The 22106-nt window shown below is 47.3% G+C and overlaps 1 protein-coding gene across 1 annotated transcript in view; it reads right to left on the bottom strand.

The window, feature by feature from the left end:
• Positions 1-3923: 3923 nt before the first annotated feature.
• TNFRSF17 (TNF receptor superfamily member 17) overlaps positions 3924-22106 on the bottom strand; it is a 483832-nt gene continuing 465649 nt past the window's right edge. Inside the window, exon 3 of the mRNA XM_082262225.1 lies at positions 3924-4449. Within this exon, the coding sequence (XP_082118351.1) occupies positions 4142-4449 (308 nt within the window). The 3' untranslated portion in view covers positions 3924-4141. The remainder of the gene's footprint in view (positions 4450-22106) is intronic.

The raw sequence follows: 22106 nt of genomic DNA, 5'->3' as shown, positions 1-22106 counted from the left end.
CGCTTCTGCGCTCGAGCTAACGGGGACAGGGCGTTTTAATTTTTTTTTTCTATTTATTTTATTTATTAATTTTTTATTTTTACACAGTTTTAAAAAAATGTTTTGATCATTTTTATTCCTATTACAAGGAATGTAAACATCCCTTGTAATAGAAATAGGCATGACAGGTCCTCTTTATTGTGAGATCTGGGGTCAAAAGGACCTCACACCTCACAACTACACTAAAAAAGAAAAAAAAAATTGTTGAAAAATAAAAAATAAAAATAAAAAAAAGCGGCCCTTTAAACCAGTTGCTAGGCAACGACTTTTGAGGTAGCTCCGGTCCTCCAAGACCATAGAAGCGAGTGAGGGTCATCTTGCCCTCACTCGACTTCCTGTCTCTGAGGATCCGGGACCGGATAGTTTTCCCCGCTGCCGGCGGGTCCGGTAAGCTGGGAAAACGTCTGGGACGCGGTGGGAGGGGGGGGGGCACCTCTTCCCCTGCACCTTAAGGGTGATTCCACATCGAATCTGCCACTGGGACCACCCTTATCTGAAAGCCTACCATTTAAAAAAATACCTGGGTCTTGGCAGCTATCTGCTGCCATAACCCCAGTATTTAGCTTTTAATGGCCGAAGTATATAGTCGTTAGGCGGTCGGTAAGTGGTTGCATGTATATAGCAAAAATTGCACCCCAAAATACATTCTATAAAGGAAAGTGTACAGGAATAGTCCGAGTCCATCTCCGATCCGCTACTATTAGTGATTTCAAATTCCGAATCGGATTTGGAATTGGATTCGGATACTGATGAGAGCTCCCCGGTGCTCTCATCAGTCATGGAGAGGACCTGAAGGGCCTCCTCGCTGCTGTACATCCTTTTTGACATGCTGGCTGTGATGGGCTGTGCGACGGGTGACGGTTGACTGCGGATGATCACTGATGGGTGGCAGGTGACTGATAGGTGGCAGGTGACGGTCACTGATGGGGTGATAGGTGACGATGACTGATGGGGTGACAGGTGACGGTCACTGATGGGGTGACAGATGACGATCACTGATGGGGTGACAGATGACGATGACTGATGGGTTGACAGATGACGATGACTGATGGGTTGACAGGTGACGTTGACTGATGGGTTGACAGGTGACGAGGACTGATGGGGTGACAGGTGACTATAACTGATGGGGTGACAGAGGACGATTACTGATGGGGTGACAGGTGACGGGGACTGATGGGGTGACAGGTGACGATGACTGATGGGGTGACAGAGGACGATGACTGATGGGGTGACAGATGACGATCACTGATCGGGTGACAGGTGACGATGATTGATGGGGTGACAGATGACGATCACTGATGGGGTGACAGGTGACGATGATTGATGGGGTGACAGATGACGATCACTGATGGGGTGACAAGTGACGATGATTGATGTGGTGACAGATGACGATCACTGATGGGGTGACAGGTGACGACGATTGATGGGGTGACAGATGACGATGACTGATGGGGTGACAGGTGACGGTGATTGATGGGGTGACAGGCGATGGTCACTGATGGGTGACAGGTGACGGGCGATGGTGCACGGCGGTACTGATGGCAGTCTCTGGTGACAGGTGCACTTAAGGCTACATTCACATGTGAGCGTAGCGATCGCGGAAAGAATCACCGCGATTCTGCCCGCGATCCGGAAATCATTGCAAATCACGGGCCGCCTGTGCCTTGCCCGTGATTTGCAATAGCACCCCAAACGCTGTGCGATGTTGCCGCGATTTCCGCCTGCTGAATCGTGGTAACATCGCGCAAACAATGCATGACGCCCCAAAGAAGCTCTTGTACCTTTTTTGGGCATCATGCGCTGTTTGCGCGATGTTACCGCGATTCAGCAGGCAAAAATCGCGGCAACATCGCACAGCGTTTGGGGTGCTATTGCAAATCATGGACAATGCACAGGCGCCCCGCGATTTGCAATGATTTCTGGATCGTGGGCAGAATCGCAGTGATTCTGCCCACGATCGCTACGCTTGCATGTGAACGTAGCCTTATAGGTGGCAATTTCTGGGCACTGATGAGGTGACTGTTGGGTGACAGGTGCAATTGGGAGGGGGGGGCTGAGGACTGTGTGGGGACCTTTATTTTTGTGCTTTTACATTTGACAGGTGTACAGAGCAGTAACTCCCTGTTTCTGGCTCTGCTCTCCTCACACTGGAAACTGTGTGAGGGGAGAAGAGCTAGTAACAGTGAATTACTGCTCTGTGTTTACATTTTGTGATCGGCTGTGAATGGATTCACAGCCGATCACATAGTAAACAGTCACTGTCAGTGACTGTTTACTACCACTGGTGACTAGCTGTGTTCCTAGGGAACACAGAGCCACCGACATGACCGTGCTGCACACTCCCGATCGCGCATGCGCGGTCTTCTCCTGGGCTCCTCTATTGTGATCGGCTGTGTGATTAGATCACAGCCGATCACGTGGGAAACAGCCATGCCCATTGGCTGTTTCCCCCCTGCCGGTGACGCGCTGTGTCCCGGGGACACGCCACCGCCGACAGTGCAGGGCGGCGCGCCTGCCCTGCCTGAATGGGCCGCCGTCATATGGGCCGCTGTCATTTGACGGTGGGCGGGCGTAAAGTGGTTAAATGACTTTTGTGGACATTAACAGAGCGATTTGTGTCACTGCAGATCTGTCCCTAGAGCACACTGGGTACCTGTCCCTAAACTGAACAGAAACTGCACACCTATACCAAATAAATTGCAGCCCTTTAAATGACTTTTTTGGACATTAACAGAGCGATTTGTGTCACTGCCTATCTCTATCTGTCCCTGGAGCACAGACTGGATACCTGTCCCTAAACTGAAAAGAGACTGTAGTAGACCTATACCAAATACTATACCAGCCCTGAAAAGGACTTTTGTGGATCTTAACAGAGCTATTTGTGCCTGGCAATCTCTCCCTGAAGCACACAGCTGACCTCTCCCTACACTGACAAAAAGCAGAATGTGAAATGGCCACCTGCTCTGGTCTATTTATAAGGTAGGGGGCATGTCCATGTGCTGAAATGTTTCACTTGGCTGTCCCATTCCACCTGATGCCTGTGTCATGGGTCAAAGTTCTCCCCAATGTAAACTAATATGGCCACCGCGAACATCGGCAAAAGTCCGCCTTTTCTCAAATTTGCGAACAAGCAAAATTTGCCGCTAACCGACCGCCGGGCAAACCACAAGGCCATCTCTACTGAGAACCAGCTAAACACAAAGTCCATCTTACATATGTTTGGCTCATCACTACTCAATGCTGTGGCCTAAATAGGACAGGATTTTTTGTGCCACTATAAATTCAATTAAATGTAGGTTCTGACAACTGACAAAAAGCCTGTATTACCTCAGGCCTTTGATTAAGGCCTCATTTACATAGGCATTGGAGAGGTTGATTATTATTAGTGGTTGAGCTGCCGTTTTATCACCGCTCAGCCTTGATTAACATGGGGACCATTTTAGTTCACATCGCCACAGTTGTAGTGTGGCCCAGCAAAGATAATTCTACTGTTCCCATTTGGTGGGCAGTACCACTGCCAAAAACAATGTATTCAAGGGAATGGGGTTGTGCCACAACCAAATTCATGTAGCATTTAAAGTGTTAAAATTGGGGCCAGGAAGAGCCTGTCAAATGCCTCTGAAAAGCAATCTACTGTGGATCACTTTTTAAAGGGATGGTCTCACTTTCACCAAGTAACACTGAGATGACTGAGAATTGGGCCTGGGCTTTTCATCTCCAAAACATTAGTCAAGGTGTGATTACATATGTATGTATGTATGTATCTAGTATGATAGTAGTTGGTACTACTCAAATGTGTCAAAAAGATATAGTTGCATAGTTACACTTTATTAAATTCTCTTTAAGACTTTTAGAATAATTATATTTCTAAGCATGGATTCCAAAATGTTTTGAAATATAGACTGTATATTAATTTAAAGTAGCCATTAAAGAATAACAGTTAAACACCATACTTTTGGCATGAATCGATGACTAACAAGGTACAAGATATTAATTCTACTGAACATTGCAATATGATTTTTTTTACAATTTGAGGTAAAAAGGTTTGTACATTGCTATTAATCCATATACAGCATGTATTGGCGGTGTGTTAATTGTTACATCATTTGTTTTCTTGTTCCAAAAGCATGCATTGTGACATTTCCACATAAGTATCTCCTCTCACACCTGGATCTGGGTTAAAACTAACAGATGTTTTTGTGGTGACAAGAATAGCAGCTCCTTCCTCTACAGCTGGCAGAGGAAACAAATAGTCAGATAAATCGGTGTCATAGTCATTGCCCACTGCTCGCTCTCCTACTTCTTCATTCTCCAGCACTGGTGTTTTCACTTCATTGCAAGTAGACTCCACACTGTTCAATATGTTTTTAGAATTCTTTAACATAAACTCATTGGCCATTTCACGTGAATCTGTAAACAGAGTTTCATGGAATTAGTTAAGCAACAAATGGTATATTTTAGGCAATGTACAGTATACACTGTGGTAATTGTGGAAGCAGAAATGAGATATTAGTGCTGGGATACTTCATGTGTGAATCCAAGCTCACCACCTGTCAAAAAAAATAAAATAAAACCAATACTATGCCTCCTGTAGCTTTACATACCATTTTAGAATAAGGAATCCTCCACCAAGCAACAGCAACTATAAAAAAGTGCACTGGAATAGCTTAGCAACTTTATGATGAAAATTATTCCATAGAAAGAGAAAGATTTTAAGATTTTACATTCAGCAAGCTGTATCAGAAAAGATCACATACTGTACACTATATTACCAAAACATATTGCCTTTACAAGCACACGATGGCTTCTCAGTCTTAGTACCTATGGTTCAATTTTGAGTTGGCCCACCACTTGCAGCTATGACAGCTTCAACTCTTCTGAAAGGCAGTACACAAGTTTTAGAAGGGTGTCTAAGGGAATGTTTGACCATTCTTCCAGAAGTGCATTTGTGAGGTCAGGTACTGATGTAGACGAGAAGGCCTGGTTTGCAGTCTCTGCTCTAATTTATCACAGAGGTGTTCAATCAGGTTGAGGTCAGGACTCTGTGCAGGACAGTCAAGTTCCTCCACCCCAAACTCGCTCATCCATGTCTTTATGGACACTGTTGATGCACAGATGCGGAGACATGTTTGAACAGGAAGGGGCCATTCCCACAAAGTTGAGTTCACTTCACTCGAACTAGGGGGCCAAGCCCTACCCCTGAAGAACAACGCCACACCATAATCCCCCCCTTAACCAAATGATTTGGAAAAGTGCTCAAAGCAAGGTCCATAAAGACATGGATGAGCGAGTTTGGGGTGGAGGAACTTGACTCGCTTGCCCAGAGTCCCCTGACCTCAACCCAATAGAACACCTTTGGGATGGATTAGAGCGGAGATTGTGAGTCCCCCAATGCAAATGCAGGATGACTGGAGGGGGGGGGGTGTTGGTGTGGGCAGGGCCGCTGACAGAAGTCATAGGGGATAGGGGCCCCGTACAGCCTAACTGATGAGGCCCCCTTCAGCCCCACCCTCCACCCCACCCCTGGCCCTGTCACCTTTCCAGACCCCACCTTAAAACATCCTTAGAGCAGAGTGGGCTGTGTCCGTGTCGTGCATAAGCTTAGCAGACAGATCCCCTGCTGAAAAAGCAAATTCCACCCCATGTGAAAGAAGCCTTGATAACAAACTGCAACACAGGCTGGTAAGATCATTAGCATTGGGATAACACACGGCCAAGCAGGCACTCTATCATGGCTGGTACTGTAACAGTGTGTCACATGACATGGCTGTTGGGTGCTGACCTTGTCAACTTATGATCAATAAGTTAACAAAATCAGCACCCAACAGCCATGTCGTGACACACTGAGACAAAGAACCTGTAAATGCTGCACTGTCGGTGTGTTATATCACCACATCATGCCATCCATAGTAAATATGGGCAGTGCAATGCAGTATAATCTGCAGACACACTCCTGGGGATTGCTGAAAGGGCGATCCGCGGCAGCCCCTGGAACTCCGATGCCAGGTCCATATCTCCGCTGGGGTGGATGAGACTATGGTATTATCTGATTAATCTGCTGAGTGAGGTGGGTGGGGGCAGAGGGGGATTGCACAGACAGGCACAGACAGCGTGTAGAGAGACTGACAGGGGGAGGCTGCAGGATCTTGCATCAGACCAGGGACGACAAGCAGTTGATCTGAGAGTACCTAGTACCTGCAAGTACCTTGGTACTGGGAGAAGTACCTTAGCAACCAGGAGGAGTACCTTAGCAACCGAGAGGAATACCTTAGCAACCGGGAAGAATACCTTTGCAACCGGGAGAAACCTTAGCGACTGGAAGTGATACCTCAGTGAGTGTCAGTGAGTGCCTGTGAGTGGCAGTAAGTGCCTGAGTGTCAGTGAGAACTGAGTGTCAGTGAGTGCCTGTGAGTGCCGCAGAGTACCAGATGGTGAGTATCTTTGCAACTGGTGAGCATCTTTGCGACTGGTGAGTATCTTTGCGACTGGTGAGTATCTTTGCGACTGGTAAGTATCTTGCGACTGGTGAGTATCCTTGCGACTGGTGAGTATCTTTGCGACTGGTGAGTATCTTTGCGACTGGTGAGTATCTTTGCGACTGGTGAGTATCTTGCGACTGGTGAGCATCTTTGCGACTGGTGAGTATCTTGCGACTGGTGAGCATCTTTACGACTGGTGAGTATCTTTGCGACTGGTGAGCATCTTTGCGACTGGTAAGTATCTTTGCGACTGGTGAGCATCTTTGCGACTGGTAAGTATCTTGCGACTGGTGAGTATCCTTGCGACTGGTGAGTATCTTGGTGACTGGGTAGTATCTTTGCGACTGGTGAGTATCTTTGCGACTGGTGAGTATCTTGCGTCTGTTGGATCTTTGCGACTGGTGAGTATCTTAGTGACTGGTGAGTATCTTAGCGACTGGTGAGGACCCCAGGTTTAGTACCAGGGGAGACAGAGGTAGTGTAGGTAAGGAAGAGCAGGTCGTTAATATATCCCCATAGAGTAGTGGGTAATAATGTCCGACAGGATTGCGGATGCCACTCAGTGCACTTCTTGCTGCATGTATGAGTTCCTTGATGAACCAATCGAGGGCGAATACTGCTGTGCAAGATGTGAGCGACTTGTTGCTCTGGTAGACCAGATCCTGGACCTACAGAACACAGTGGCAACACTGCGTGGCATCAACAACCTGGAATAGAGCTTGGACATTACCTATCAGGCGCTGGCAGGGGCCAGCATAGAGGAGGGAGGAATGGAGGAGACGCAAGCAGCAGAGGTACGCAGCTGGGTGACTGTTAGGAAGGGTAGAGGGAGGAGTGCCAGGGAGGCCAATCCTGAGTTGGTACACCCTAACATGTTTGCCGAGTTGCAGGTTGAGGGGGATATCAAATCAGGGGTGGCAGAGCTGGAGCATGCACCCTCCCCCAGCTGCCAGGGGAGGGACGGCTCCAGGAAGAAGGGGGGCCGTAACTCAGGAAAGGTTAGAAAGTTTGTGGTAGTTGGGGACTCAATTATCAAGAGAACAGAGAGGGCAATCTGTAAAAAAGATCTCGTGAACCGAACAGTATGTTGTTTACCGGGCGCCCGAGTTCGGCACATCGCAGATCTGGCAGACAGATTGTTGTGTGGGGCTGGGGATGACCCAGCGGTCATGGTGCATGTGGGCACTAATGACAAAGTTAAAGGTAGGTGGAGGATCCTTAAGAACGATTTCAGGGACTTAGGTAATAGATTGAGGAAAAGGACCTCCAAGGTGGTTTTCTCTGAAATACTGCCTGTACCTCGAGCCACACAGGAGAGGCAGAAGGAGATTAGGGAACTTAACAAGTGGCTGAGGAACTGGTGTAGGAAGGAGGGGTTTGGGTTCCTGGAGAACTGGGCTGACTTTTCAGTCGGCTACCGGCTCTTTAGTAAGGATGGGCTGCACCTTAATGGGGACGGTACAGCTCTTTTGGGGAGAAAGATGGCCACCAAGTTGGAGGGGCTTTTAAACTAGGAGAGCTCAGAAGTAGAGTCAGTCAGGAGGGAGCAGAGGACTGAAGGCAGTTGTAGGGTCAGCAGCGACAGTAGTTCCACAACGTCAATCGGTAGGTCTGTGCGGGAAAACCTCAGACCAAACAGGAATAAACATAACCACCAATTGCGCTCAACTTCCGTAAAACTAAGAGGGGTATATGCTAATGCCAGGAGCCTAGCTAATAAAATGGATGAGTTGGAAATATTAGTACATGAGGAGGACATAGACCTTGTGGGAATAACAGAGACTTGGTTCGACCCCTCACATGACTGGCTGGCCAATATCCAAGGGTATTCAGTGTACCGGAAGGACAGGGTAGGAAAAAGAGGGGGAGGGGTATGTCTCTATGTCAAGAACAATATAAAGGTGATAGAAAGGAGTGACATTACGGAAGGGATGAGTATGGAGTTAGAATCTGTGTGGGTTGAACTCCATAGGGAAGGAGAAAAGGGGAAAGTAATTGTGGGGGTTTGCTATAGGCCACCTAACCAAGGGGAGGAAGTAGAGCTGGAATTTTTAGCACTAATGAGTAAAGTGGCAAAATTGGGATCAGTCATCATATTGGGGGACTTCAATTATCCCGACATTGACTGGGATGAGGGGACTGCACACTCACAGAAGGCCCGCCTATTCACAGAAACCTTACTGGATAATTACATGGCACAGTTGGTGGACTCTCCGACTAGAGAAAATGCAGTCCTGGATCTATTGATCACTAATGACCCAGACATAATCTCGGAGGTAGTAGTCCAGGACAACCTGGGCTCTAGCGATCACAGGATGATCACATTTAGTATAAATAACAATATAACAAGGCAAGTGGGGAACATAAGAACCCTAAACTTCAGAAGGGCAAACTTTCCAAAATTGTACTCATTGATGGAAAGGGTAAACTGGGACCAAACCTTGGGATCCCTGACCACAGAGGAAAAATGGGAATGCTTTAGGAACATATTAGGCAAAGGCATCTTGCAGTGCATTCCTATGGGAAATAAATTTAGAAGAGACAAAGCCAAACCTGGCTGGCTAAACCGTAGCGTTAAAAAACTTATTAGGGGAAAAAAATTGGCCTTCAAGAAATATAAATCAGAGGGCACAGTATTGGCTTTCGAGCAATACAAGGAGGCAAATAAGAAAAGTAAACACGAAATCAAAATGGCTAAAATCAACTTTGAGAGACAAATAGCGGAGGATAGTAAAAAAAACCCAAAGAAATTCTTTAAATATATCAACAGCAAAAAAACTAGGGCAGAGCATATTGCACACATAATTAACGATGATGGGAGGATGGTTACAGAGGACACTGAAAAAGCAACCGTGCTGAATGCTTTTTTCTCGTCAGTCTTTACACAGGAAAAGGAGGGGTACACTGACCATGACTGTATGGTTAGTAGTAATACACAGGACTTGCCACTATGGCTAACAGAGGGTGAAATCAGGGAAAGGCTGGATAAACTTAACACAAACAAATCACCAGGCCCGGATGGCGTACATCCGAGAGTACTCAAGGAACTCAGTAAGGTTATATCCAGACCACTGTTCCTGTTCTTTGCTGACAGTATTAGGACAGGAGATGTACCAGGGGATTGGAAGAAAGCTAACGTGATTCCAATATTCAAAAAGGGCCAGAGGCATATCCCGGGAAATTATAGGCCTGTCAGTTTGACATCAATAGTATGTAAACTTCTGGAGGGGATGATAAGGGACTATATCGTAGAGTTTGCTAAAGACAACAACATCATCAGCAGTAATCAGCACGGGTTTACAAATGGGCGTTCTTGTCAAACCAATCTCTTAACATTCTACGAGGAGGTGAGCTGTGAGCTAGATAGGGGCAGACCAGTGGATGTGGTGTACTTGGATTTCGCTAAGGCGTTTGATACAGTTCCCCACAAGCGCTTAATTTATAAAATAAGGTCTGCAGGTATCGACAGCAGAGTTTGCTCTTGGATACGGAATTGGCTTAAAGGGCGTGTCCAAAGGGTGGTAATAAACAGTGCATACTCAGACTGGTCTGAGGTTGTAAGCGGGGTGCCCCAGGGCTCAGTCCTGGGACCAACCTTGTTCAATTTATTCATAAACAGCATTGAGGACAGGATCAGTAGTGCGTTATCAGTTTTTGCAGATGACACAAAATTGGCCAGGGCAATAACTGCACAGCATGAAGCAGATATCCTACAGAATGACCTGGACAAAATTACAGAGTGGGCAACGACATGGCAAATGAGGTTTAACGTGGAGAAGTGTAAGGTTTTGCACTTGGGGACTAAAAACATAAAAACACAATACACGTTAGGAGGGGAACCCTTGGGGGAATCAAAAATGGAGAAGGATCTGGGAGTCTTGGTTGATGATAGATTAGGCAACAGCATGCAATGTCAAGCGGCAGCTGCCAAAGCCAGCAGAATATTAGCATGCATAAAGAAAGGGATGTATTCCAGAGATAAGACTATAATCCTTCCACTTTATAAAACTCTGGTCCGACCGCATCTGGAGTATTCTGTCCAGTTCTGGTCGCCAGTCCTCAGGAGGGATGTGTTGGAGCTGGAGAGAGTCCAGAGAAGGGCAACTAAACTAATTAGGGGGTTGGAGGACCTTGACTATGAAGGGCGTCTACAATCGCTCGATTTATTCTCCCTGGAGAAGAGATGTCTGAGGGGGGACATGATAGCAATTTATAAATATCTTAATGGGGACCCCAGCTTAGAAAAAAAGCTGTTCATTCGAAGGGATTGCATGAGGACTCGAGGGCATACAATGCGATTAGAGGAGAAGCGTTTTAACCTCAGGCAACGTGGGGGGTTCTTTACTGTTAGGGCTACAAGATTGTGGAATTCTCTACCACAAGAGGTGGTTTCTGCGGGTAGTATGGTGGCTTTCAAAAGACTCTTAGACTTACATCTCAAGGATCAGAACATTCAGGGGTATGTGAGATGATTACAGCCACACACACCTACACAGGTTGAACTGGATGGACTGTTGTCTTTATTCAACCTCACCTACTATGTAACTATGTAACTATATGTGAAAAAGTAGAGTTAGAAAGCTAGAAATCAGCCACATAGGACAGACTTAAATTACCGAATCTCCATTAGATTAGTAGGTACAATGCCCGGCGGGTGTGGAGATGCAATTCGGTGTACATCTTGTGGCATGTATACGTTCCTCGATCAGGCAATCAAGGGCGAATACAGCTTCACAAAATGTAGGCATGTTGCTTTCATGGAAGCTCAGGTCCTGAATCTAGGGAAGCAACTGGCAACACTGGGAATAATCTCCATACTGAAGGAGAGCTGGGAGCATACCCATCAGGTGCAGGCAGGGGCCTGCACAGAGGAGGGCGGAGATACAAGGGTGCAGGCATCAGAGCAGAGTAGATGGGTGACAGTTAGGAGGGGTAGAAGGGAACAAGGCAAGGAGGCCGGTCCTGGGCTGGAGCACCCCAATAAATACACCCTGTTGCGTGATGTTGGGGAAACCAGTCAGGGACCAGCATTGCTGGAGCAGAGCGACACCCCTAGCTGCCAAGGGAAGAACTCCTCCAGTTAGGGAGGGAGAAAGGGAAAGGAAAGACAGGTTCTGGTGGTAGGGGACTCAATTGTTAGGACAGAAAGGACAATCTGTTACAAAGACTGTAAGTGCCGAACTGTCTGTTGTTTACCGGGCACTCAGGTTCGGCACATCGCAGATCTGGTGGACAGATTACTGGGTGGAGCTAGGGAAGACCCAGCTGTCATGGTACACGTGGGTACCAGTGACAAAGTCAGAGGGAGATGGAGAGTCCTAAAAAACGATTTTAGGGACTTAGGAGCTAAGTTGAGGAGTAGGACCTCCAAGGTAGTATTTTCAGAAATAGTACCTGTACCTCGAGCCACATTAGAGAGGCAGTGGAGATTAGGGAAGTTAACAAGTGGCTGAGGAGTTGGTGTAGTAAGGAGTGTTTCAAGTTCCTGGAGAACTGTGCCAACTTCTCAGTTGGCTACCGGCTCTTTAGTAGGGACGGATAGCACCTAAATGGGGAGGGTGCAACCGTACTGGGTGAGAGGATGGCCAACAAGTTAGAGGGGCTTTTAAACTAGGTGATGGGGGGGGGGGGGATACAGATGTAGAATTAGCCACTGGGAAGCAAGGTTCAGCGGGCACAAATGGCGGTAGGGTGTTCAGAGTTACTAAATCCAAGGTGGGTATGGGGAAAAAGAGCAGCCTAAAAACAACATCAAACGAGGATATAATATCCATCCGGTCAAAATTACGAGGTTTGTATACCAATGCTAGAAGCCTGGCCAACAAGATGGGAGAGCTGGAGCTGCTGGTGTATGAGGAGGATTTCAGAGACTTGGTTCGTCAGCTCTCATGATTGGCTGGCGACCATTCAGGGGTATTGCCTTTATTGCAGAGATAGAGAAGCTAAAAAAGAGTGAGGGGTATCTGTATATTAAGAACAGTGTACAGGTAAATATGAAGGATGATATTAATACTGGAGCTATGGATGAGGTAGAATCCCTATGGGTAGAACTTCAAAGGGAAGGCACTATAGGGAAAGTAATATTGGGCGTATGCTATAGGCCCCCAAACCAGAGGGAGGAGGGGTAGGCAGACCTCCTTTCGCAGATTGGAATGGCAGCAAGGATGGGAAATTTCATTATAATAGGGGACTTTAATTATCCAAATAGACTGGGCAGAAGGAACCGCGCATTCATCCAAGGCTCGGCATTTCCTAAATGTTTTGCAGGACAATTTCATGGGTCAGATGGTAAACGCACCGACAAGAAAATGGGGTTAAAAGGTGTTGGTATGTGGCGCTACCACCGTGCACAAACTAATTGTGCAAATACAATTTTTTTGGAACTATAAAAATATACAATTGTTTTGAAACTATATAAAAGTGCACTGATCTGATTTGGGCAAATTGGTTATTTACTGCGACTAACTTTATAACCCAAAAGATGGCGCCGCTTTTTGGGAGGCGGAACATTGAAAATTGGCTCAGGCGGATTGGCTGTCTAGTGAGATTGTCCTTATATATAAACTCCATGACGCGAGTGCGATCATTTGACCCTTGATAACGTCAGCTGCGTGCTGATGAAACGCGTCGGGACGTCTGATCGCATTACGTTATACGTGCCACGTCATTTCTGGGCTCCGGGTGGAACGCAAGTAACAGAACGCGGAAGCAGCGTTCCCCCAGGACTCCGATTGATTGCTGTTACTCGTCTGTCTGATCTACTAAATTGTAAGTGGTACTCTTTTTAATAAACTGCCATACATTGATATACTTCACCATGCAGTGTCTCTCTTTATCCATATGATGCATACAAGCCCAGTACCCTGTTAGCAAGATCTCAAGGAGGACGGCTCATTCCTGGCTGGAAACATAAAGAGGATATTTGCCATACCCTGCCTTGCATCTGTGCACAAAAGCTCCAATTGACCCCCTATAATTTGAGGGTCCATTATTTCTGGTAAGAAGTTTGACTCACTGGGTGGTCAAGGTGTATGGTGGAGGTGTTTGAATTGCAAGAAGCATAAGAGGATCCTTCTGTCATTCCAAATCCTTGGATAGTGTTTATCGGACTGCTTTGTGGCCCATTAACATGCTGTTGGGACTTTTTTGCTGCACTTTATTGCACTAGTCACTTTCTGTATTCATCACTGTCCAAGTTTACATTGTTTAGTCACATCTATTTTGTGGTATTTGTTATATACTCACTTTATGTACTATGGTGGTATATAGAGACATATTTATTCTCTAGTATTATAATTCACTAGTATTATAATTAATCTATTTTCTTTGTTGTTTTATGTACATTACACTTAAGGGGTTATATTCATTTACCTTTTTTTCATAATTTATTGGTGAGCGCGGCCATTATATATCACTATATAAATCTACCACTTCCTAAAAGATTGTCTAGCCCCAGGAGTAATTGGTCCTCCGGGAGTGAAGAAAAATACCTTATTTAATTTTCTATCGGGATTTCATGTTTGTGGGAGGTGTGGGGTTTGCTGTCAGTTTAAATTTAACAAGAAAAAAAAGGAAGACCTTTATCGCTAAGAGCACGGGCAGGGAGTATTGTGATCCAAGATTTGATCACTTGCTCCACTGCTGGTGTCGTATATGTTAGAGTGAGGTTGCGGGCTCCAATATGTAGGACGCACATCAAGATGCCTGAATGTGAGAGTAGCAGAGCACATTAAGAACATCAAGAAGGGAGCAGTTTCACATAATGTGTCAAGACATTTCAGGGAGGTTCATGATAGAAAACCTGAGTCTCTGCGTTTTTGTCGCATTGAACAAGTAAAAAAGCACTGGAGGTAATTATATCCATCAACTGAGTAAGAGATAATCCTTGGGATCTTTGAAATTAAAGTTCTCTCGCCTCGAGGTCTAAACGTGGATTTTGACCTCAATTGTTTTAGAAGTGACAAATAATTATCAGACCCTATGGGGTTTTCCCCAAAAACAAGCAAGTAGGTACACTGTCAGTTTCTCTGCACCTATTCCCTGCGCTCAAAGTGGTCTCTATCCAGCTCGACTTGTAGATGAGAACAAATAATTCGGCAACCTTCTAATGCTTCAGCCTTGCAGCCCCTCACTAGACCAGGGTGGTCTGGAAACACTGTGAAACGACAAACAAACACAAGGGCGCACCGGCCTAGTGCATTATCCTTAAAACAGGTTTCTTAAAACGATGAATTAAAAATACTCACAAACGGGTTCTTGATAAAAGGCACATCACACAAAGCATAAAATCCTCAGCATCGAGATCGGGATTCTATCGTCCCTCGAAGCTGTACAGGCTTACCGGTTTCGAGGCTGCGCCTCTTCTTCAGAGCCTGAAAAGCATGTCTAAACCCATGCTTTATATAATGGACAATGAACAATGACTCAGTGGATCAGATGCAGTAGGAAAAGGTCCCTCCTACTCCAGGGCGTGTGCATGAGGGGCCCACCTACAAGCTCCCTTCTATTGTGGATGGAATCAGAGCCCCAAGAGGCATGAGAGGGCATAGTCAGAGGCAATACTCAGATGGAATCTGAGTGGTTAGGTTTATGTGAACTTGCTGTAATGCATGAATATTATGCACGTATGCGTAAATGTACATAGGCATCCACACACATACACATACACATGTACACATATACACATATACGCACAAAAACATATAAAAAGAAAAATTCCAATATGAACTACTTGTGGTTACACTTGATTGAAATGTAGTTGCAGGTAGGACCATTCAAATTAATATCACTGTTACTAGTATCACTCGTAAACCCGAGGGTCCACACAATAATCAGAAGATAGACTCTAAGCAAAAAGTTCAGAAAGGAGAAGAAAGGCAAAACAATATACAACCATCCTGACCAACAGGATACATGCATATGATGTAAGGCATAGTTCTTACAAAGGAAGTATCCTATCCAAAGATGATAATAAAGGTATTGGTGGTGGTACTGATGGCGATCCTACACCCATCAACCTGTATCACCCTTCCATAGAAGCTCAGCACCTATTGGCTATACATACAAACAAGTTTTCACACCAAATGCTGAGGAGGGGAAGGGGAATAAAAGGGGAGAAAGAACAGGAAGTGGACATTCAAGTACACAAGTGCAACGGGATAGATAAATCAAAGCATATCACCAGATGTTCATCCCGGGTTTAGCACATTCCAATCAAAGGGTGCAATTTCAATAGCATGGCCGATGCTCTCAAGAACATATCGCCACATTATGGGGTTCAAATTTGCAGCACAGTGCTATTACACTGATGTCCCACGGACTGTGGGACGCAAACCGCCGATCCCGGAAGTCCCTAGAGTGCTTCAAGCCTCTTGTTATGAGGCAGGTGGAAGCCTGTCGTGCAGAGAAGGCTTACCGTTGCCGGTGGGCGGAGCTTGGTTGGAAACCCGAGGTGAGTAGCACAGGCTAACCTGAGGTGCGGGGTCTAAGCATCCACCGGTCTTCACCAGGGCCTCTGAAGGTGAGGATGGATTTGGCTGCAGGTGGATACCAGGTCGCGGTCCCCAGGGTCGCCCCACCAGGGGGTAACCGGTCAAGGTCCGAAGGTGGATGAGCCGACAAGGAGAATCCAGAAGAGTAGTCAAAACGAGCCGGGATCAGGACAGGCAGCAAACAAGCGAAGTCAGGGACGAGCCAAGGGTCAACAGGTATCAGACAGGAAATCAACAGGAAGCAGGTTCAGAACACAGGAAGCTGAAGACAACACAGCAATGTGCAGTGCTGTTGAGCTGTTTAAATAAGGCAGCCTGTTTGCCAATTATTGCAATTAGTCTGCTCTGGATTAACCCTTTAGGTTGCAGACAGCACATCATGACACACATCAGTGTGCTCAGGAAGCGTTCCTAACATTGCCCCCCCCTTAAGGGCAACCTCCGGGTGCCCAACAAACTGCTTTTCTGAGGATGGGCAAGAAAAAACGCCTGGATTAAATCTGCAGCATGGATGTTCCGCTCCGGTTCCCAGGAATTTTCTTCCGGCCCATAGCCTTTCCAATTGATCAGGTACTGAAGCTGGTTACCTCTCTTCCGACAGTCAAGTATGGCCTCCACTTCATACTCCACATCTCCATCAATAATCACAGGTTCGGGAGGTCCAGAATTTCTGCCAGGGAAGGCATCAGGAACCACGGGCTTTAAGAGGGTGACATGGAATACAGGATGGATCCGCAGGGTATCAGGTAAGGATAGTTCGTAAGCAACGGCATTGAGTCTCCTTTTAACTGAAAATGGACCGATAAATTTGGGAGCCAACTTCTTGGACGGGCAGGCCAAGCGGAGGTTAGCTGTGGACAGCAAAACCCGATCACCGGGCTGGAGGATTAACTCTCCCCTCTTTTTCTCGTCAAAGGTTTTCTTGGACGCTGCCTGAGCCTTGGTCAACGTTTCCCGCAGAAGTTTGTTATTGCTGGTGACAAAGTTGAAAATGTCCTGGACTGCGGGAACTCCAGATTCAGAGGAGATGTCAGGCAGGAAGGAGGGATGGAACCCGTAATTGGCAAAGAAGGGGGATTGCCCGGTGACGGAATGTTTGGAATTATTATATGCGAATTCCGCAAATGGCAATAAGGTTACCCAGTCATCCTGGACAAAGGTAGTGAAGCAACGGAGGTATTGCTCCAGGGTCTGGTTTGTCCTCTCGGTTTGACCGTTGGTTTGTGGATGGTAGGATGAGGACATAGCCAGGTCGATCTTCAGGAGCCCACATAATGCCTTCCAGAAACGGGACGTGAATTGCACCCCTCTGTCAGAGATGATACTGGTAGGTACACCATGTAGTCTTACTACCTCCTTGAGAAAGATGTCTGCGGTCTCTTTCGCGGTGGGAGTACCCTTGAGGGGTAAAAAGTGGGCCATCTTGGAAAGCCGGTCTACGACCACAAAGATGGCAGAGCACCCTGCTGAAAGAGGCAGTTCCACGATGAAGTCCATGGCGATTGTCTGCCAGGGCCTGTCAGGAATTGGGAGTGGTCTGAGAAGCCCCCAAGCCTTGCTTCTTGCGGTCTTACTCCGGGAGCAAGTGGTGCAGGAAAGGACATAGTGTCTGCAGTTCTTTTCCATCTCGGGCCACCAAAAGGTGCGCTGCAGAAGGTCAAGAGTTCTTTTGATGCCAAAATGACCGGCTAGAAGATGATCATGACAGGCACCCAGAACTGCCACTCGGACGTCCTCTGGAACAAAAATCTTTTCCCCGGCCCATAACAAGCCATCCCTGCGTGACAGGAGAGTTCCCGGTGGGTCAGAAATTTTAGCCGAGGCTTGTTCGAGACGGGACCTCAGACCTGTGAGAAGAAGCAGAAAGTTCTTTTCAGACAGAATGGTGTCAGGTACTGGGACCTCTTTAGGGTTGTCAAACATCCGAGACAGGGCGTCTGGTTTGACATTTTTGGATCCAGGTCGGTAGGTGATGTGGAACGAAAACCTAGAGAAGAACAGTGCCCATCGTGCCTGACGGGGTCGCAGACGTTTGGCAGATCTCAGGTACTCAAGGTTTTTATGGTCCGTGAAAATGAGAATAGGGTGTGCCGCACCCTCAAGCAGATATCGCCATTCTTCCAGGGCGGCTTTAATAGCCAAAAGTTCCCGGTCTCCCACATCATAATTCCTCTCCGCCGTGGAGAGTTTTCGGGAAAAGAAAGCTATTGGGTGCATCAGGTCCTTGACCCCCTGTCTTTGGGAGATGACTGCCCCAATAGCGACTTCTGAGGCATCTACCTCAAGGAGGTAGGGTAAGGTGGGATCTGGATGGCTCAGGATAGGAGCAGATGTAAAGAGCTTCTTTAAAATCATGAAAGCGGACTGGGCCTCAGGAGTCCAAGAATAACGGACATCTTTCTTGGTGAGCTGGGTGATAGGGGAGATGATGTTGGAGAATCCCCTTATGAACCTCCTATAAAAATTGGCAAAGCCGACAAAGCGCTGCACTCCTTTCTTATCAGATGGCGGAGGCCAATCCAGAATAGCAGAAACTTTCTGGGGGTCCATCTTTATTCCTTCCGTGGAAATTATTAGCCCCAAAAATGAAATGCTGCTTTGCTCGAAGTCGCATTTTTCAGCCTTGGCATATAGACCATGCTGGCGGAGGCGGCTGAGAACATTTCGGACATGCTCGCGGTGTTGTTCCAGGGATGCGGAAAAGATCAAAATGTCATCCAGGTATACAATGACAAAGATGTCCAACCAATCCCTGAAGATGTCGTTCACAAAATGTTGGAACGTAGCTGGAGCATTACAGAGGCCGAACGGCATCACTAGATACTCAAAATGTCCGAACCGGGTGCGGAAAGCCGTCTTCCACTCGTCCCCCTCTCGGATGCGGACTAGGTTATAGGCCCCACGAAGGTCCAATTTTGTGAACAGGGCAGCGGACCTGAGTCTCTGAAAAAGCTCGGGAACCAGAGGAAGGGGGTAGCGGTTCTTAATAGTGATCTTGTTTAGATCCCTGTAGTCAATACAAGGTCGGAGAGAGTGATCTTTTTTTTCCACGAAGAAAATACCTGCTCCCGCCGGAGAAGTGGATGGGCGGATGAACCCTTTCTTTAGGTTTTCGTCCACATAATCCTTCAGCACGTCAAGTTCCCGTTCAGATAAGGGATAGATCCGGCCGAACGGAATCGCAGCCCCAGGCAGTAATTCGATGGGACAGTCATACGGACGATGCGGGGGCAAGGTCTCGGCGCCCCGTTTACTGAACACGTCCAGAAAGTCGTGGTAGGCCTGGGGCACGACGGAGCGTAGTTCAGGCTCAGACTCGAGACAGAGTAGGGCTTTGGAAGCTTGGAGCGGCATGGGTAGGCAGGAGTTTCTGCAATATGATGACGGGAATTGGATGGCTCCTGTGGTCCAATCGATCTGCGGGTTGTGGGCCTGCAACCACGGCAACCCCAGGATAACGGGAAATAAGGGAGATGCAATAATGTCCAGACTTATCATCTCCTTGTGGCCAGACGAGGAGACCATGGGAAAAGGAGGGGTTTCCTGGGTCACAGGTCCGGATTTAATGTGGGATCCGTCAGCCAGAAAGATGGTGAGGCCTTGGGTCTTCGGCTGGAGAGGTATGCCGTGTTGAGCAGCGAAGGTGCGATCAATAAAGCAGCTGCAGGCTCCTGAATCAATGATCGCTGTAACCGGGACGGGACCTTCCGAGAGCTGCAATGACACAGGGAAAGCTAGGTGAGAGGTATTGGTAACAGATGCCACACAACTGGGTGGAGGAACAGAACGAAACTTGCAGAGTTTTGCAGGGCAGGAATGCACATAATGGCCGGCTTCTCCACAATAGAGACAGAGGTTACCCATTTGCCGACGACACCTCTCTTCTGGAGACAGGGCTGGTCGCATGACTCCGAGTTGCATGGGCTCAGGCATATCTGGAGTGGCACCAGTAGGAGCAGGACAGACAGGGACTGGTCCAGTCGGGGAAAAATGTGCAGGAGTAGTCACCCGTGGCAGCATCCAGGTTGGCCGAAACTGTTGTGGAGGCCGCTCTGCCCGGCGCTCCCGTAGCCGGCGGTCGATCTGAATGACCTGGGAAATCAGATCTTCCATGGTGTCAGGTATACCCACTCGGGCTAGTTCATCCTTCAGTCCTTCAGATAAGCCCAGGCGGAACTGGTAGCGCAGTGCCGCCTCGTTCCAGGAGGTATCGGAACTCAGGCAGCGGAAGTCGGTGACGTAGTCCTCGACGGGCCTGCGACCCTGCTGGAGAACATGAAGTGCAGCTTCTGCGGTGGAGGACCGCTGCGGATCATCATAAAGTTGAGCCATGGCCGTAAAAAATGATGATAATGAGTCCAGATGGGGACTGCTCTCCTCTAGAAGCCGATGGGCCCAGGATTGAGGCTCGCCTAAGAGCAAAGAAACAACAAACCCCACCTTGGTGACCTCCAGGGAAAAGGTCCGGGGCTGCAAGGAGAAGTACAATTGGCAGGCATTACGGAAGGCTCGGAATTTACCCCGGTCTCCGGAGAATTTTTCAGGGTTCGGAACACGGGGTTCCGGTGGCAACATCACTACCGTGGGACTAGGAGCAGATCCTGTGGACGCTGCAGAGGTGGATGGAGCTGATAACACTGGAGGGTTCCCCGGGAGAGTGGCGGATTGTAATCGTCCCTCTAGCTGTGTGTAACCATCCTGGAGGGTCTTCACGGCTTGTGACAGGGCTGCGAGGTGCTGGCAAATTTCCTCCAACGGTGAGGCCTCTCTTGCAGGCTCCGACATGGCTGTGTTGTACTGTTATGAGGCAGGTGGAAGCCTGTCGTGCAGAGAAGGCTTACCGTTGCTGGTGGGCGGAGCTTGGTTGGAAACCCGAGGTGAGTAGCACAGGCTAACCTGAGGTGCGGGGTCTAAGCATCCACCGGTCTTCACCAGGGCCTCTGAAGGTGAGGATGGATTTGGCTGCAGGTGGATACCAGGTCGCGGTCCCCAGGGTCGCCCCACCAGGGGGTAACCGGTCAAGGTCCGAAGGTGGATGAGCCGACAAGGAGAATCCAGAAGAGTAGTCAAAACGAGCCGGGATCAGGACAGGCAGCAAACAAGCGAAGTCAGGGACGAGCCAAGGGTCAACAGGTATCAGACAGGAAATCAACAGGAAGCAGGTTCAGAACACAGGAAGCTGAAGACAACACAGCAATGTGCAGTGCTGTTGAGCTGTTTAAATAAGGCAGCCTGTTTGCCAATTATTGCAATTAGTCTGCTCTGGATTAACCCTTTAGGTTGCAGACAGCACATCATGACACACATCAGTGTGCTCAGGAAGCATTCCTAACACCTCTCTTCTGTGGGCCAATAGTGTACACACTTCACCAGCGCCCCTCCCAGCTGGGCGAGACACAGGAAAACACAGGGAAGGATAGCTGAACAGCGCACCGCCCATCAAGAGGCGTGCCGTATGCCGCAAGACCGCCCCAAGTCACCCACAGACATGCCTCCTGCAGGCAATGACCTCATCCTCATTGCACAACCCCTGTCAGAAACATGTCCTCCTCCAGACACCACCCCTGTCAGGAAGTATCACAAGTACAGACACTCGCACCATAATCTAGAGATTTTGGAAGATGTTGAGAGTGATCTTCCACAATTGGGCTGTAATCTAATGTGCACCAAAATCAGTATGGAAAATGTTTAATGTGGAAAATGTAATATATTATTATTACAGGTGTAATCAGTGTAGATAAACGCTATGGGCACCCCGCACACCCTATGGGGGTTTCCCCTATTAGATCAGTGTTTTTTTCTGCACCTGCACTTTAGTTTCCCTTTGCGGATTGTGGGATGCATAAAAGAGGTTTGCGTATGATAATCTAATTAATATTACATTTTTCTGATATTTTATACATTTTTATCTAAATATTTTTATCTTAAATGTATTTTAATATTATACCTTTTATTAAATTTATTTTTTTTGTATTTTTATTCTGCTATATGATGTCCTGGTTTAAGGGTATGATTTTATTGAATTATCTCTAGATATTATATTGATTATTTGATTGGATTTAATGATATTTGATTTTATTTAATATTGCTGAGATCT

Source organism: Pelophylax lessonae (assembly GCF_965119305.1).
Source record: "Pelophylax lessonae genome assembly, chromosome: 6".
Classification (NCBI taxonomy): Eukaryota; Metazoa; Chordata; class Amphibia; order Anura; family Ranidae; genus Pelophylax; species Pelophylax lessonae.
The sequence above is the reverse complement of the archived record's forward strand: the minus strand, read 5'-3'. Positions and strand labels throughout refer to the sequence as shown.